General features: G+C 55.5%; 1 protein-coding gene across 2 annotated transcripts in view; it reads left to right on the forward strand.

Annotated features, from left to right (window-relative positions):
- Positions 1-1,618: 1,618 nt before the first annotated feature.
- The window catches only part of AGO2 (argonaute RISC catalytic component 2), a 93,707-nt gene continuing 76,735 nt past the window's right edge, over positions 1,619-18,590 (forward strand). The window contains exon 1 of one of the 2 annotated variants that reach the window (XM_070382717.1): positions 1,619-1,837. In XM_070382717.1, the coding sequence (XP_070238818.1) occupies positions 1,816-1,837 (22 nt within the window). In that variant the 5' untranslated portion in view covers positions 1,619-1,815. Of the gene's footprint in view, positions 1,838-7,272; positions 7,654-18,590 lie in introns of those variants that run through there. The other variant, XM_005910394.3, reaches the window with a different exon arrangement.

Raw genomic sequence — 18,590 nt, forward strand, 5'->3', positions numbered from 1 at the left:
TTTTAGAACTTTCATAAATGGACTCATGCAGTATCTTTTCTGGCTTCTTTCACTCAACCTTGGAGAGATTCATCCACTTTGTCCTACTTCGATGAAGGGTGTTCATTTCCATCGCTAGATTCCACCCGGTGAGCAAACATCACCTGTTTTAAGGCTGATGGCACATCTGGGTGGTACCCAGTCCCACCCTGGCGTGCCTTCTTACCCAGGCTACCTGGGCTCCTAAACACACATTCAGCTGAGCGAGTAGCTGCCTAGGGTCACCGTGGATTTGTGTTTCCACAGCATGACGGTCAGGTGGAGAGGTGGTCTGGGTCCCTATGAGGATGCGGGTGGTGGACAGAGGATTAGACAGGGAAGAATGGACACCTCTGAGGCTGATGCCATGGGACCCCTTCATTCATATCAATTATTTGGTGAAGATGGAAGCCCTTTTAAGTTTCTTTCTGGAGGACAGGTGGATTCTCTTGCATTTATTTAAGAATGTCCTTGAGCATTGCAGAGAGAGAAACAAACCTATTGGATGCTTGCAGGCACAACTCCTGTTCATCTTTGTACCATCCTAGGCCAGCGGAACACACGGTCACAGGCACTGGGTGTCAGATAATACTTGCTTACCCGAGGAAGAAAGGAGCAGGCAAGTATGTTAAAACGATGACAAGCAATTTCGGATTGTATTTCACCTTCCGGTTTCTAATCCCTCATCAAGCAGGGGAGAAAGGTGTTGACCTATGGCTGGCCTGCCTGGAAATGGCTCCGAAAAGCAGAAACTGGATGCAGGGGTTTGGCTGGAGGGAGAACATTTCTGCACGAGGGGGGCGAACACAGAGATGTACGGGGGAGCACGAGGGGGTCCGATATAGGGTCCCAAGTAAAGGAACAGGGGAGGCCCCGAGGGCTGGAATGAGGAGTTACAGTTTGATCTGATCACTGATAGCGGCTAAAATTGACCAAAACCTGAAGCTCTTTACAGGAATTCTCTAGGTAGGTTCTTCGCCGGGAGGTGGCGGTGTGGTAGTGTGCTAGGACCCGGGCGCGTTCAAGTTCAAGCTCCGGGTCCGGAGGAACCTTCGCGACATTCACATTTCCTTTATTGCATAAAAGAGCCCAGCTGCGATGCCAGGGCGCAGGGGTGCGGGCGGCACCGCGTCCACACGGGGCCCCAGCTCGCCCGGCGCGGCTGGGGCTCGGAACGGGGAAGGGTCGGCTCGCGCGCGCCGGGGAGGGGAGGGCTGTGTTTTCTTTTCTTTCTTCCCGGTCTCGGCAGCGGGGGTGGGGGGGGCAGCGCCGCGCCGCCCGCTCCGCCCAGTCGGAGAAGACGTCGCGCTTCTGAGTGGCTGCAGGGCACCCCCCCGGCCCCGCGTGCGCCCCTGCTGCGGGACCTCGCGCCACCCTCGCCGGCGTCCGCCCAGGCCGCCGCGCCCGCCGCCCGCCTCGGCTGCCGCGCGGGCCCCGCCCTCCCGCTCCCGTGCCCCGCCCCCGCCGCGCGGGCCCCGCCCCTCCCGCACCTCCTCCTCTCCCGCCCCGCCCCCGGCCGCTCCCTCGCCCCGCCCCTCCCCATCCCCTCCCCTCCCCTCCCCTCCCCTCCCCTCCCCTCCCCTCCCCTCCCCGCCCGCCCGCCCGCCCGCCGCCGCCGCCGCCGCCTCCGCCCGCCGCCCCCCTCCGCCCGCCGCCCCGGCCGCGTCGGGTAAACCTGTTTGGCGGCCGCGCCGGGGCGGATCGTGCGGCCGGCGGCTCCCTCGCGGCTCGCGGCGTCGGGGCCCGTGGCGCGCGCGCGGCCGCCCCTCGGCCCCGGAGCCCCTCGGCGGCGCCACCATGTACTCGGGAGCCGGCCCCGGTGAGTCCGCGCGCTCCTCCCCGCGGCGGTTGGCGGGCCGGGCGCGAGCGCGGCGCGGCGCGGGGCGGGCGGGGGACCGCGGGCCGGGGGATCGGGGGTCGCGGGGGGCTGCCGGCCGTCCCCTCGGCCCCAGGGCGGACGCGCGGCCCCGGCCTCCTCCTCGGGCCCGAGTCGTCGGGGCGCCCCGCGCGGCCTGGGCCCTTCCCGCGCCTCGTCTCCGCCGCGGCCCGGCGGGCTGGGACCGGGCCGGAGCGCGGACTGGGCCGGGCGGCCCGCGTGTAGGCCCGAGGCCCGGGCGCCCGCCTGCCCGGCTTCCTGCGCCCGGCGCCCGGGCCCCTGCACCGCGCGGGGCCGGCGGGGCCGAGGCCGGGGCCGCGCTCCAAGCGCCCGGGGGCGGAGAGGCCCCGGCCAGGGGCGCCGAACTCGGGGTGCGGGCGGCGCGGGGAGGAGCGCGGCCGCTGGGCGCAGACCGAGCCGCGGCGAGCCTGGAGCGCTCTCAGTTTCGTTTTTCTTTTTGCCAGCACTTCTGCGGCCCCTTCTCCGAAGGAAAGTCTGGAAATGCTGAATTTTGGCCACTTCTTGCTGGTAGTTAGGACCGCGGACAGAGAGAGATAGGAAGGCGCCCTAAAACCCTAAACCTGCGCGCGTCTCATTTTCATTCCAGACACACAGGCTCCTTATTCAAGTGTTAATTGCCTTTTACAATTAACTAGAGGAAGGTGAGGAGATGTGCTGATTTCCTTAGCGTATTTTCTCACTAGCCGGCCTCCCTTTCTTTAGAAAAGTTCTGAAAAACTTAGAGCAGTAACACATTTTTTTAAGAACTTTTTTGGGGGGATGCAGAGTAGAAGGGCGATTAACTTTGCTGAGCCAAGAAAATGGTCAAATGTTGTTAAGCTTTTTCCCTTCTCCCGCCAGGCACGTGGCTTCTAAATTTCCCGCTGGCCCTGCCACTTGGACAGGGCATATCCTGTCCCCTTTGTCCACCAGGCTCCAGCGGGCTGCAGGCCCTGCCGGCTCGGTCCTGCCTTTTGGGGGTCCTGGCCCTCCCAAGCCTCCTGCTGCTGGGGCTTTGGCGGGACCCCTTCAGACTCTTCTGATCCATTTGGATCCCTTAACACTTTCTATTCACAAACAGTCCTGTGCCTTGTGAATACTCACTGTCCTGTTTTCTGATGTCACTTAGTTAGAAAGCTTCTCCAAGGCTGAGCCAGAGCAACTTTTAAATTGCTCTCAGCAATTTGATAGAAGAATGGTTTTAACTGTAATGGTTTTAACTGTAATCTGGAAGGTGACTCAGCCCTGGTGGGGAAAGGCCCAGGGCTCCAGTCACAGTCCTGGGGGCAGACAGACTTGGCTTCTTAGAACCCTGGGTGGGCAGCACCCATCCATGATGTGGCAGGGTAGCCCCCACACCTGGGTGAGTGCGAATCTCCCCGCCCATCCCTCTGAAGGAACCCAGCAAGTCTTAGCCACTACACTGAACATTTTTTCAGATTTTCAATGCAAAAGTTGGAGGCCCAGAAAAAGTGAAGAACCTTGGGGAAGGTCAACCTTTTGTGTTGTGTCTGACGTTAACTGATCCACTGGACAGCTTGCTAAGTTGCTGGTGGTCATTTTGAAGATGGACAGCAGAGGCACAGAGAGGCGATGAGGCTTTCAAAGGTCAGCCAGCCAGCGAGCAGGAGGACGATGTGTGTGATTCCAAGCAGACTCTCCATACACTCCCTTTAGAGAAGTGGCTCTGGGTTTTTTTGACCTTGATCCCCCAAGAAGAAACACCTGTTACATGTAGACTGGACCCAGTGCTCGGGTGTTAGAGTATAATTGAAACATGAGCTTCAGGAAGAACCGCTCGCCAGTGCTGTGTGCTCTGCACTGGGATATTTTCTTGTCTATTTTATTTTCCAAAAAGCTTTAGTTCTCTGCATCTCTAGGCTCGTTCCGGGTTCTCCATGGCTCTTGAAAGACTCTTGCTCTGATGTGGGCCTGTGCATCGTGGCCTGGTGGGGAGGGGGCCTCTCATTCACTGTTCGCAGATAAACCTGCTCTGAAATCAGACAGCTTTGGTTGAAAAAAATAAATGAGTCTATAGGATAGTTCTTAGCCAGTGAACGGCAGGATGGGAATGAACCCAAATTTCAGGCTCTACAAGCGTGCCGTAATTATAAGGCTGTGATGCAGTTCAGTTTTATTCTACACACTCAGGCTTTTAATTTTATTTAAGAAGGATATTTGGAATAGAGTCTCTTCGGTGAAACTCTTTTTAATGTATTTCCTAATTTAGAATAATAAAAAGACATTTGAACTGGATTGTAGAAAAAATTACAAATAGTTTTGCTACTTCCCATTTTAATACCCTTATTAAGTGACTAAGTAAATTAACTTAAAAAATAGAGTCTTGTTATGGACTGTGTTATGTCTGTTAGGAAATGCTATTATGTATGTGAATTGGTATCTGGACTCTAAAGTTAGGTAGTTACTATTAGTTTTTTGTTTTTGTTTATTTTTTTAATTATTCAAAAGAGTTAGTGGTTTAGGATGGGTGGATTCTCCAGTGACCCTGAACTTTCATAGATGAACAATTTTTTTCCCCCCCAAACCGCTTAGCGACCTTAAAAGGAATCTCAGTATTGCCTCCTGAAGGGGGCTAGTTGGTCCGTTTTTTCACTGTGCTCAGACTTCTGTGGGTTACATTCCTCACAGACCTGCTACAGAGTAACTTCTGCCACATGGAAGTCTTGTTGCAAAGTTGTCTGAACAGGATTGTGACTTTAAGAATGAGGGACTCTCACGGTGGTTTCTAGAGTCATTTCACTCCTCCTGCACCCTGCTGCTTCTCTCCCCCAACCCCAGTCATCTCAGAGAAGATCTGGGCCAGTCTCCCAGTAACCCTGCACCTTTGCCGAATAGCAGACAGCGCTTCGCCCTGGGGAGCTGCTGCAGGGCATGGCTGGCTAGCCGTCCAGTTTCCCTTGATGGCTCTGTTAAACCTTGAAGAAGGATTTAAAGTTAAGTGTGAAAGGAAAAAAAAAATGTGAAAGGTTCAGCTCCTAAAACTTATGCAGTTCAGAAGAATATTATTTCCTGTAACTTCAAGTTTGTGTCAGAGTTTTTAAAATGCCAGGAGGGTTTATTCTTTATAATCTGTTACGCAACACTACGGCAGAGTCCCAGTCTGATAAAATATATTTTTGTTTTGTGAATTGCTATCATGAACACTCAAAATGTATCGCTTGACTTTTAAAACAGTATCTATTGTGAAATAATCTAAGTACACAGAAGTAGAGTGACTGGTATCATATGCTCCCATTTATCCATCACCAGCCTCAGCAAATATCAAGATTTTCCACATTTGCCTCACATCTTCCCTTTCCCCCCTTTTCTCTGTGGAGATAGTCTAAAGTGGATTCCAGCCCTGTGGTTTCACTCTGAATGCTTAAGTACCGTGTCTGAAGGATGGGGGCATTTAAAACTCAATACTGTTGCCACACTTAACAGTCCATAATCAATTTCTCTCATTATCTCAGAAGTGTGTTTACTTCCTGGTTGTTTTGGATCCTGAATTTTATTAAAAGTTCACACATGAATTTGGTTTTACGCCTTTGAGGATCTTTAGAGTCTCCCGCTACCCTCCACCCCACTGACTTGTAAGATCTCTTCTTCAGAGGATGACTTGTAAGATCTCTTCTTCAGAGGGTGTGTATCTTTTCCCCGTTTCCTTTAATTGTTTCTAGAAAGAAGCCAGCTGTTCAAGGTTCCTGGGCTTCCTTGGGGAAGGCTGATGAGACCCAGCCGCTTGTGACTTTAATTCAGACACACTTATCTTCAGCGACATTTTGGGGCCGGCCACTTGGCATCTTCAGCATTCATTGTGGTAGAGCCCACTTTTTACGCGGGGCTGTTTCCGCAGAAGGGCCGTGGGGTGAAGAGGGGAAGCGCTGCCTGTGCTGCAGCTTCGCTCCTCCTCATCCCCAGGAGGAGGGAAGGACCAGCCGGCTGTGTGGGGAGAACCACACGGCGAGTTTGCTCGCGTCGAGATTGAGGTTCTGGGCGGCTGAGGCAGTGCTGGAGGTGGAGGACGGGGTCTTGGGCTCAGGTGGACACGAGTTCATGGACTGGCCCACAGCCTGGGCTCGGTGAGTGGGACCTGGCGCCCTGGGGAGGGGGGTGCAGCCCAGCGCCCACCCGAAGGCTTTTCTCCACCTCTGCCCCTGAAAGTGAAAGTGAAAGTCTCTCATCGTGTCAGGCTCTTTGTGACCCCATGGACTATGCAATCCATGGAATTCTCTAGGCCAGAATCCTGGAGTGGAAAGCCTTTCCTTTCTCCAGGGGATCTTCCCAACCCTGGGATTGAACCCAGGTCTCCCATATTGCAGGCGGATTCTTTACTAGCTGAGCCACAGGGAAGCCCCTGAAGACCCAGGAAATTACATTTTGCAGATGTCCCAGCTGCTTGTTTTTTAGAAGGAGCTGGAGACCCATTGGTGCTGGGGGTCGGGGCGGGAGAGGACGTTGAGGTGAGCCTGGAGCAGCCCCCACGGAGCACCTTCACTGGGGATCAGCCCTGGGGAGGAGCCCACGACTGAAACACACCTTGGAGGTCAGCCTCCAGAGAGTGGGATTGCCGGCCGGGTGGGTGGGGCTTTGGGTGTGTGTCTAGGTGAGAGTGTGGGTGTGCTAAAGGGGCCTTTATGACGGACCATAAGCAGTTAAGTTTACCTGTGGTTCCCTGCTTGGTAAAGCTTAAAGGTCTGATTGAATGACAACCTCGCCTTTCATTAACTGTAGTTGTGGTTCATATTGCTGAGACTGCAGCTTAGAATTGGGGCAGAAGGAGGCTTCTATAGGTTGTTACTGGGGACTCCAGTGAATTCGCAGTGAAAATTGTTATGTATCCATCTTTAAGAACCCATAGCAACAAACAAACAGAACTGTGGCCGGGTTAAAACCAGCCACCTTAGGAATCCAGGTACTTTCTACCCGACTCTGTCTCATTGTATCTGAATCCTTCTTGTCTCTCGGAGCCTCCTGCCTCCCAGGCAGTCTCCCAAGGGGCATTGTTTTGGGGGTTTTTCAAGTTACTTCTCGGTGTTTCAGCTCTGAGCTCTAGTTCTTAGAGAGTTGCACATAAAAGGTCAAAATACTGAGGTTCATAGGTCAGAGTCATTTGAGATGTTCTGTCGGCTTTGACTCAAAGTAAAACAGTACAGCCTCTGAGAGTCGGTTCTCACAATGGCACGTTCATGTCGATGGAGGAGCTTGAGCCCGGCCGGCCATTCATGTGGTCGAGGGCTGGGTGGGGGCCTTTGTGTGTGAACTGGGGGTGGGGAGGCCCCTGCACTGGAAACTTGCTAAGCCCCTTCTCAGGCCCCCTGGCTCAGCCTTGCTTTAACTGAGCTTATGCAGGACGAGAAGGTGGCAGGGTGTTTGGCGTGACCAGGGTGCTTTGTGGCTGGGGCTCTGGGGGGCGCCTCCCTCTGAGTCTCAGAGTCTGGCTGATGCTCCTGACTCAGCAGCGCCCGTGTTTTTAGGGCCCTCGCCGCTGCTCTCGTGGGCCGTGGGCCCGTCCACGCGGCCGGCCGAGCAGGGCCAGGGAAAATGGAGGCCTCCTGGCCTTGCAGGTGGTGGCATCATCTGCTTTTTGTAGGAACAAAGGAGCAACAGAAGTACAAGTAAGAAGTGGAAAGAAAGCAAAGGAAGACGCTGAGCGGTGAAGAGCACAACTTTGGACAAAACCCAGGCCGTCGGTGCATCTGCTGGGAGCTTCTGGGAGCTAGGTGTCGTTGTGACGCAAGCCCAGAGCACGGGTCCAGGTCAGGCCGACCTCACTCGAGTCCTGGCTCCAGGACTGGGCGCGTGCTCAGCTTCCCTGGACCTCAGTCTCCTCCTCGTGCCGGGAAAGCGCCTGACGGTGGAGGTGTTCTGGTTGGGGAGAGGACGCGGGAGGTGCCTCCTAGTTATTGCGGTCCCCACGCCGCGGTCACTTTATCCTCGGGTCTCCTCTGCACACAGTGGCTTCTCCCACTCTGGTTCCGCCCAGTGACCGCTCCTCTCTGTGACCCTCCTGGCTGACCTCTGGGTCTTTACTTCAAGCCCTAAGAGCCACATCACTGATAAACGCCGCAGGTGCCGGGTGGCCACAGCTGCTTTGGAGGCTCAGTACCGGGGAAGTGGAAGGTTAGCCCTGATGCTCGAAGCTCATGTCCCTGGCAGAGTCATTCGGAGCAGACCCAGCTGTGCAGTGAAGCCTCTGCAGACAGGACTGGGCAGTGGATGGGCACGGCCTGTGGGGTGACGCTGAGGGAGCTCCAGGCTCTGTCTGCAGGTGGTGAGCTGGTGAGTCAGGGGACGTCGCTCTGCTCACAGCCGGGACCAGGGGACATTGCTGGGACCTTTGGTTCCCTCTGCGTTCCCCAAGCCGCCCCAACAAGTTGCGGCTTGTTAAATGTGAACGCGTGTGGCTCAGTCCACGAACCTCACATTAGACTTGGAGGGCATCTCAGGGCCAAGACTGGTAATTACAACTCAGCCTTGAGCTGGAGGCGTCGCAGGCTTTTGCGGGTGAATGGCAGGAGCTCATGTGAGGGGGAATGGAGACGCGAAGCAAGTCATGCACAAAAACGGTGGTTGTGAAGTGTGTCTGGGGCCCCTGCCCGGTGCGCTGCGTGGGGCCCTGTGGCACGGTGGCCAGTGCAGCTGCACTGAGAAGGCATCTTGGAGCAACCTGGGCCAGAAGAAGGGGAGAGACGAAAGTCAGGCTGAGCTCGGAGCCTTTGGGGGGACGTGGAGCCCAAGAGCGGCTGGACAGAGTTTTTTCAGTGATGGCTGTGGGCTGGTGGAGTCAGGGAGGTGGCCCTGAGGGGCTTGCACGGGGATGTTGAGCTGGGGTCAGCTGGAACGTCTGGGGAGGAGCCTGTGTGCCACCCCGCCCGCACCCAGGGGCAGCCCTGTCTCCCCAGGAGCCCTGGTCCCCATCCTGCCTCTTGGCTCGATACAGACCCCAGGTGTCTCAGGTCATTTCCAGCAGGCCAGAAGATTCCCGTGAGAGAAGGGGGTCTGTCTTCGCCTCCCCCGCCCCCTCCCATAACCCCTGGTTGCCAGTGTCCCGCACCACCTGCTCAGTGTCCAGATCTGTTCACAGTTGGTTGAACTGGGATCCAGGTGAGGCCCACATGTGACTGGCTGATGCGTCTCTTTGGTATCAGCTTCAGGGGAGAGCTTCATTGACATGGAACTCGTGTGCCTCTGTTGCTTAGTCGCTCAGTCACGTCCGACTCTTTGTGACCCCAAGGACTGCAGCCCACCAGGCTCCTCTGTCCATGAGATTTCCCAAGCAAGAATACTGGAGTGGGTTGCCACGTCCTCCTCCAGGGGATCTTCCCGACCCAGGGATCGAACCCATGTCCCCTGCGTTGGTAGGCAGATTCTTCACCACTGCGCCGCCTGGGAAGCTCAGTATAAAACGCAGGCTGTTTTATTTAGCACATTCAGACTTGTGCAGCCATCACCACAATCTGAGGATGTTTTTGTCTCCTGTCCCCAAAGAAAGGCAGTACGCGTTAGCTGTTGTTCCTCACTCCCCTACCCCCGGCCCTAAACAGTCACACTCTCAGTCTCTAGTCTTCGCCTTCCTCTTCCCCAGTGCTTACTATTGCTGGGGTGAAGACACTGGCTTGTGTGTGGTATCTTGACTCGCCGACTGGACTTGGCTGATGGGGTCTCCTTGGTGTAATTCAGTGTGTTTGTCCTGTGTGAATTTCCTGCAAGTTAGTGGTCAGATCCAAAGGCAGGTTCTACTTTTTTTGGGTTCTGGTGCTTTCTTTTTAGTGTGAATACTACCTGCTGTTGATTGTTAATCGTTAGGTTCCATTAATTCATTAGAGTTGGTACAACGCTGATGCTCTGTTTCCACAACAAAAGCTTCCCTGGCTGGCTGGCCGATCAGGTTGGCTCTGTCTTAAGGCAGAGAAGTGAGCAGCATGAATGAAGGCAGGGCAGCCTGCGGAGAAGAGAGGTGGTCCCGGTAGGTGGGCACTGGGTGTGACGTCAGAGGTTTGGGGGGGTGATGCTGTGGGTACCTAAGAGTGAGCTGAGCGTAGGGCTCTTTTGTTCTGTAGGCTCTGGGGCCCCTCTGGGAGCATTTGGCGGTTGTGTTGCAGGAAGGGGGTCTAGCCTGGTGGCAGGAGTCTTCGTCTGTGTCTGGTGGGGTCGTGGTCAGGTTCCCTGTTGGTGGCAGGGCAGTGCTGAGCAGGGCAGTGTGTATCTGGGGCGTGGCGAGGGCTGAAGACCACGCCCCCAGCTGACCTGCTGGCCTCTCAGTGCTGACCCCAGGGAGGAAGGAGCAGCAGGGGTCAGTTTTCTTTTATAGATATGCTAAATTTAAGGCGATTCTAAGAAATCCGGGAGATAAAAATCTGTGGCCTTCACTTTGCATCTTTATATAGCACCCAGTGCTATGGTGGGGGTCTTGTCCGGATGTCAGCTCCCTTTGCTTGCTGCCCAGGACGTCTTGGTTATCTTTTGTCTCTTTCTGGTGTCTACTGTAGTCTGCTTTCTTTTTACTCAATAAATCCTTATTGCAGTCAACTCTTGATTGTTCAAAAGTTAAACCTGTTGAATTGAAACTTGTGTACGCTCTGAAAACTCTGCCCGCAGCCCACCCTGGTGCTCTGCATCTGGAGTGGAGGGTGACCTCGCAGGGATGCTGTCGAGCTGTGTGGAGGGAAGTGGGTCACGGGGGCCACTTGCCAGTTGATTTGCTTAAATAGACAGTGGAAGCGGACATCCGCGCAAAGGTATACGTGTAGCCTCTCAGAGGCAGGTGCTGGGTGGTCTTCCCTCCATGCCCCAACCTCTCCGCTCACCTCTGGTGATTAAGCCGGCTCCCAGTGTCGTGAGGGTCTCTGACGCTGAGCCACGCTGACCTGGCCAGTAGAGGCGAGGCAGTCGAGGTAACTGCCTCCCTCCTGGCTTCCTTAGATCTTGTCCAAAGCTGTGCCCTCAGGAGACAGGCCTGGAAGGCGCCCAGTTAGAAGCTCTGTGGGCACGTGGAGTGGGAGCCTGAGGAGGCACCCGCGCCTGGTTTTAGCCCAGTGTCTTCACGTGTAAACCAGGGCCGAGTGCCTCCCTTGCTGTGAGGGTGGAGTGCGTTAGGGCCTGTTCACGCCCAGGGCAGGGCTGGGCAGGGCTGGGCAGGTGTGGGATGTGGGTGGAGCTGTGGTTTCACCAGGTATGGGGTCCTGTGATGCAGGGCTGGTGAGCCACCTTCTCTCAGTGACGGGATTCTAGAGGTGCGTTAAGGAAAAGCGCATGTCTGGGTGAAAATTCTCCGAGAACTAGTGCTGTGAAGTAAATAGAAAAGATTGTGAGAAATTTGGTTGTAAAGCTACAGGAGCTCTGGGTGACATTTTCTTTTTTTTTTGTCTTTTGTCTTTAGAAGAAAAAGAAAGAACTGGCTTGGCTTTTTAAGGGATTTGAGTCTCATTTCAGCAGGAGGTATCTCACCTGAGATGGTGGTAGTCCTGGATGCTGGAGCATCGTGGCAAGAAAGGGGCTGAGCCCAGTCTGGGCTTATCACAGGAGGAGGGGGCGCCCAGATGGGTTTATCAGCGTCCACCACGGGAGCAGTGGGTAAGGGTGGTGCCCGCCCGGGTGGCCTGCAGGTTGACATCCCTGTGAGACGAGGCACACCCCGCTGAGCTATCTGATGGTTTCTGGTGTTTCAGCAAGCACTTATTTGAAGAGAAGTTTCTATTTTTTTTTTGTTTTTCTGAAGTAAGATATTTTTAAGTCCGTGTTGTAGAGTGATGGCTGTTGATGAACTTTGCAGAGTTGCTTTCTGGGGTGGGGGTGGTGGTTCTCAGACTGGTGCTGCAGGGTGCTGGCTTGGCCTCCCCGCTCCAGGCCCCCTGGTCCCCTGCTCTGCACGCTCAGCACAGCTAGGAAGGTCTTCCCTAGCCTTAGCTTGGGGACGGGCCTGCAGCCCTTGTCCTCGGCTCTTTCTGTTGCTTGTGTGGTCTGTCCCAAGTGTGTCTGAATGTTAACAAAGGCAGAGAAAAAAGATCATCAGTGTTTCAGAGAGGCCGTGTTTTTCAGGATGTCATAGGCTCTTTTTTTGATTGAGAGGAGACGCACAGAACATGAGCCGTTTTAAAGTGGACCGTTCAGTGACGTCTGGTGCATTCAGCGTTAGGCACGCATCGCCTCTGTCTGGTTCCAAAGCATTCCCGTCACCCCAAAAGGAAACTCTGCCCATTAAGCGGTTCCTTCCCGTTCCCCACTCCCTCCAGCCCCAGGGACCACCAGGCCTCACTGCCTGTGGATCTGCCTCCGCTGGATATTTCACGTAAGTGGAGTCATGAAGCACGTGACCTTCTGCGGCTCTTCCCCGAGCGTTTTCAGGGCTCGTGTGTCTGTGTGTCGGCGCTTCGTGGCTGACCGGTCCCTTACGTGCTGTATCACAGTTTGTTTACCCGTTATCTGTGATCGATGGGCGTTTGGGTGGTTTCTGCCTCCTGGCTGTCGTGGCTACTGCTGCTGTGAACGTTCGCCTATGGGTTGGTGTGTGGCATATGTCTTCATTTCTCCTGGGCGCCTACCGGGAGTGGAATTGCTGGGTTTTACTCTGTGACTTTGAGAGGAACTGACGCACTGTTTCCATGGAGTGGTTTCGGGTTCTCTGCATCCTCACCAACACCGATTATTGTCATCACAGCCTCTTAGAAAGTGAAGTTAGTAGTGTAATATATCACGTCTGGCATATTTTATTACCAAAGTAGAAAAAAATATTAGATTTAGGTGCATTTTGCCCAGATCTACCTAATAGCTGTAAGGTAAATCCATTTCTTCGTGCTAGAGTTTAGAGGATGTTTGGAACCTGGACAACTAGATGAACGCAGTAAAGCTTCATAATGTAACAGGGTGGCAGAGCAGGTAAGGGTCCAGTACCCAGCTCCAGCCTGGAGCTGGAGTCAAAAGTGCTCACCTTCTGGGTACATACTGAGTGCCAGCTGTGTGCTGGGCGTCTTGCCCGGTGCCCAGGGAACAGTGCTGGGTGCAAACCGCGGCGCTCCTGCGTACCCCCACCCCCAGCTCACTGAGTCAGGAACACAGGGGAGCATCACCCAGTCACCAGTGATCCCTGGGGACGGTGGGAGGAGGGCACATTCCAGAGGGAACGTGATGGGCAGCCTGGCCTGTGGAGGGGTGGTGGCAGGAGACAGGGCCGGGGCAGAGGCTGCCCTGAGCACAGAGGTTTTCATCCAGAATGTTGGGGGCAAGCGTGAGAGACGCACAGCTGCCATGTGTGTTTCCCGGGAGCCCCTGGCTGCTGGTGGAAAACGGGGGGAGGGGGCTTGAAGATGCCCAAGACTGGCATGCTGGAGAGGCTCTGAGGGTGGCCGGCGGAGCACGTGGGGGTCAGGAGGCAGGTGGTCCGGAAGATGCCTGATTGCTTTGGGGCTTGGCTGGGCGGTGAGGCGGTGCACCAGTAGAGGTGGGCAGATTTAAGTTGAGTCTGCAGGCTTTGAGAAAAAATTTTGTGTATTTTTTTATTGGATTATAATTTTGAGAAAAAGTTTTAAAAGACTTTTTAATAAGGAAGAATTCAAATATTCAGAGGAGTAGAGACCACAGGAGGCCCGTGTCTCGGCACTCCGCCTGGCTGTGCGCTCAGCCTGGCATCAGCCCCGCCCGGCTCCCCTCCCTCGTTACCAGAAGCCTGGTGTCAGTGCGTTTGTCGGTATTCATTTACTGAGAGGCAGTGTCAGACTTAGGAAAGGAGCCAGAGATGCAGAAGTCCCACACCAGCGTCCCCGGTGTTACCCTTTTGTAGCGTTCGTGCGAGCGCCGTTACCAAAGTGGGGAAACTAGCTTCGGTCCGCTGCTGCGAGCTCGCCTGAAGGTCTTCCTCAGGCTTGGGGTCAGATGACTGCCCGCTTCCTGGCCAGCCCCTGGGCAGCCGGGGGCCGGCCTCGTTTGCCGTCCCGGCCCCTCACGCCTCTGCACTTGAGAAGGCTGGAGCCCCTCTCTGCCCCGTCTTTTGTGCCCTCCCCGTGGGCGCTCTCTCAGGCTGCGCTGTGTCTTCTCAGCTCACCCCCGCTGTTTTCTGGTGGCTTCCCTTCTGCACCTGCAGGACACTCCAGCCTCTGTTGTGGTTTTCCTGCCCCGCTTCTCAGTGGACATGGGATGTACATGTACTCACACGCCTGTACATACACATAGCTGTTTCTCTGTGTGTGCATCACAAACTGCATTCTCGCTGGCATTGCTGGTTTCAGTCTCGTGTCTCTGGGTTTACTCTAGCTGTCCTCTTTCCTTATTTACAGCTTCTTCATCAGATAGTTGGGTCTTCATCAGATAGTGAGAAGTCTAGGTCTCATTGCCCCCAGTGTATTTGCTCATTTGTTCAGGCTGAGCAGACATGGAAAGTAGTTTCAGAATTGCTGCCCGCCCCCGGGGAGAGACAAGCTGCTACCTGGAGAGCCGGTCTGCGTGTGGCCGCTCACTGTCTGGCCGGGGGCACTCGGTCAGTCCTCCTCCTGAGTTCTCTCTCTGCGCTCTTCTAGTAAATGAGAGATTCCGTTTAGGGGCTTTCCTGGTGGTCCAGTGGTTAAGACTCCAGGCTTTCACTGCTGAAGGTGTGGGTTCAATCCCTGATCAGGGGACAAGATCCACAGGCCACACAGTGTGGCCGAAAAGGGAATGAACTGGGCAGGCTCAGGGACCCCACTGTTGTAGGCGCTGCACTCGGAACCATCAGCGTGGTGACTGGGTGCCGCAGGTGGCCGCCGGGAGGGCCGGCCGTCCCCCAGGGAGGCGGAGGCGCTGCAGGAACAGTGAGGAGCCCGCCGCTGCCCGCTCACTGGCTCGCATGGACCCCGAGGGCCGGGGCGGCCTTCCTAGGCCAGGAGCGGCAGCACGCCCCCAGCAGGGCCCGCGCCCCGCCCCACCCGGGTCTGCCTCGGAGCTTTCTTACTGTTGGGAGGTGACCACAGGCGCTGCTGCCTTTTGGTTCTGTTTTGTTTTTTTTTTAATTATTTTATCTTTCATGATAAAAGGAATACATGCTTATTTCAGAGAATTTAGAAGATACTGAAACAAAAAGAGAAAAAAAATGCACGGGTAACGACCCTTGGAAGAAGTAGTGAATGTGTTTGCTTCCAGACGTTTTTTCCTGTACATACATAGATAGCTGGGGGCAGCCTACACTTAAAATTTTGCGTTTTCCCTTTTCACATAATACCATGAGCGCTTCCGAGGGCCATTTACATTTGTTGGAGGGTGTTTACAGTGATGTTTAAAAGATGACGGCAGGCGCTCGTGTGGGGCGGCGGCCTCCAGGGGCAGCCGCAGCTTGGTTCCTGTGGCTGCGTGCCCCCCGGCTGTGGGACCATCCTCACCACCGTCTCCCCTAGGGCGCCGTGCCAGCACTTCTGCAGAGACTTGGCAACGGTCTGGCGGGTCGGGGAGCTCGGGCACTCCGTGGCTGCAGGCCCCTCACCGTCCTGACACGCACTCGGAGCACACACCTCTCCTTCACCGTCCCCAGTGAAGTGCCGAGGGACGGCTGGGAGTCCCGTCTCTCGCCAACTGGAAGCTGCCAGAGGGCAGGACCACGTCTCCTGGCTGCATCCTCAGTGCTGTTGTTGGGAAGCAGGTCATTGGGGTCTATCTGGTGGATGGGTGTGTGTGTTGGAGACAGGCGGCTTAGCAGAAACGAAGTACAGGCTCTTAGCCGTGCCTACCCTCTGTGGTTAATTACAGACACCCTGTGTGTCAGGTGGGCTCCGGGACCCCTGTGAGTCCCCCTTAGTGGGCACTGGACCCCAAGGCTGAGAGCCGCTCCACTCCCCCAGGCCCTCCTCTCCTCAGGGGAGCCCCTAGGAAGCGAGCAGGGCCCCTGCAGCTGCGTCCCAGTTCGCAGCATCTCGTTACTTCTGGTGCCTGTAAAATGGGGGTGATAACTATGTATTCACGTAGAATGATGTAGCAGAACATTTGCGACATACTGTATTATATTTTGTATGTAATATAGAGAGAGATTTAGTTCCAGCAAGTGTGGATTATGCATACTTACTCATAATTATCAACGTCATATAATTGTTTCCTTACGTGTGCTCAATGTGCCCGATTGTTACAGAGATCACATTTAACAGCCGTTTTATTGTGACGGTAAAATGAGTTAACATGCACAAGTGCCTGCTGGTGCCTGGGATGTGCTCAACGCATGTTACTTCTTATTACTGCGATGATTTTTTGTTTAGTTGCTAAGTCGTGTCTGATTCTTTGTGATCCCATTGAGTGTCACCCGCCAGGCTCCTCTGTCCATGGGGTTTCCCAGGCAGGAATACTGGAGTGGGCTGGTGATGCTGGCGGGTGGAAGAAATGTTGCAGCTTCTTTGAGGAACGTGCCCTTCTTAGGGGAATTTGAAAGTGACACTTAGAGATCCGCTTGTGCCAACGCTGCCTGGGGCTGCTGAGGGCTGCATGAGGTGGGTATGGCTGAGGAGGTGACGGGGTGGGCGGGAGGCTCCTCTCTGACCTGGACCCCAGGGGTGGATAAGTTGGACAGGGCTTGGTCACGGGGGTGCCTGTGCAAAGACACGGACCACCCAGTGCAGACCCCCAGAGCTCCCCCCCACTGCCCTGGTGAGCCCCACATCGCCGCACGTCCATCAGTCCATGGGATCGTCCGTTATGTTCCAGAAAGACTCGTCCACTGGGGGCGAGCTTCGATTTGGAGATTAGAGATTGCAAATCGGTATGGACGAGTGGTGTAGCCCGTGTCTCAGGAAGCGCCCTCTGGGGCCGGGAGCAGGTGCTCCTGTGCCTCTGCCTGGCTTTCCCGTCCTGGGCCCCAGTTGTTCGCTTGGACATTGTCAAAGCCATTTCTAAACAAAGCCCAGGAGAAGCAAAGCAGACCCGTTAGTGCTGCAACTCAATAGTGTGTTTTAATTTGAAGCAGACCTCCTTGTGGACGGCGGCCGTGGTGCACGGAAGGGGAGCGTCTCGGCGTGTCACCAAGCTGTGTGAGGAGCTGGAAACCGACCCTTGCAAGAAGCTCACCCCTTTTTCTAAATAAGCAAGACTGCTTCTACTCTAAGCGTGTTAAAGTTTCACCCAACCTGTGTTTACCTCCCCAAAACGTGCTGCGCTCCACAGAAAGCACTGTTCTAGCCTGACGCGTGGTGCCCTCGCACCTGGTGCCGGCGCGCCGGCTGCCGCTGCACTAGTGGAGGGATCCCCGCTGCTTGGTCTCGGTTCTTGGATGGTGTTTCTGCCGCTGCTCAGACGGTTGTTTCAGGGTCGTGCAAGCTGGGCCGTGTGCTTGGCGGCCCCCCGCCGGGGCCCAGGGCGGCACTGAAGGCCAGCTGTGGGGCCTGGGGACCCGGGTAGGTAGCTGGTGGAGGCTGAGCCCTGCTTGGCCACTCCTGGGCCGCCAGGACCTGAGTGCTGCGTGGTGGCCTGTCACCGTCCACTTTATTGCATTTTTGTTGATTTTAAAAGTGGTTTGTTTTCAGTGTTTGGCCAGTCGATACCTGTATCCTTACCACTGAGAGTGCTGTTCACAGCATGATCACAGGACTCAGGAAGCAGTTAATGGTGGACTGTGCTGAAAGCTATGAATGAGCGAATGGTGCTGGCCTGCAGGGAGTGGCCACAGGTCTGTGTGAGGAGGCGCTGTGAGAATCGCACCCGTGACGCGGCTTCAGCTGCCAGGTATGGACTGTGCAGTGCGGGAGGTCAGCCAGGTGAGTGCTGGCTGCAGCAGCTCGGTGGGCATCCTGCCAGCTGAGTACTGGGCACTCGGGTGCTTTTCGGGTGTGGACTCGACCCTAGTGGGACCTGTTAGCCGCCCCCACTGTTCTAGAGGAGAGGGAACAGAGGCACAAAAGTGCAGGCAGGGCACACGGTGGGAGGCGCCGGCCCCGGATTCGGGTCTGGGCAGCTCCCTGCAGGCCTAGGGCCTTGACCCCGAGGGCCCTGACAGGTGGCGAGGGCCCCGGGGTTGACGAGCACCTGGGAAGGCAGCCGCCTGGCTTCGCCGTAATTACGCGGATGTGCAGGAGGCTGTAAGGGCGTTCCGTGTAGTAGGGCAGACTTCATTACACAGTAAAAGGGGGAAATGGACTTAGCTTAGGTGGGTCTGCCTTTTCCAGTATTTTGATTAAAGAGCAGTTGGTTGGTTTGGGGGGTGGGGAGTGGAGGCGTGCTGTTTGGATTAGTGGATGCCGACTTGTGTTTTGCTTTCTTTGAAACCGTGGATTTCTGACTCTGGGCCGCGGTGCCCTGGTTTGCCCCAGAGGGAATCTCCGTTAACCACCCTTTACTGACATCTCAGGCTGTTTCTTTTTTCCTCGCACTGCCCCTGCTGCTCACCAGTCATTTTCATGTGCTTTGGTGGAGGGTGATGACCAGGATGGGGTGATGGGGGAGAGGCCTTATGAAAGCCCAGCTCCTGGATCTCAGCGCCTGTTTCCCCCACTTTTTACATCAGAACGAAGAGGACTATGCCTGGTGAGCCCCAGGGGCCCAGGTGCTGCTGCTCCCCTTGGCCTGCAAGACGGGCGCCACCCTTGGTATGTGTCATCTTAACGGGCCACTGTGCTGAGACCCGGTTCCACCGTGGGGCATGTTAGTGCAGAAGGTTGGGGGAGAGGGTGTGGGTTGATCTGAGGAACAGAAGGGCAGGCTGTGGCCCTTCTGAGAGTCCGAAGGGGCCTTCTCCTCTCTTCTGTGGTCTTGTGAC

Source organism: Bos mutus, chromosome 14 (genome assembly GCF_027580195.1).
Source record: "Bos mutus isolate GX-2022 chromosome 14, NWIPB_WYAK_1.1, whole genome shotgun sequence".
Lineage (NCBI taxonomy): Eukaryota > Metazoa > Chordata > Mammalia > Artiodactyla > Bovidae > Bos > Bos mutus.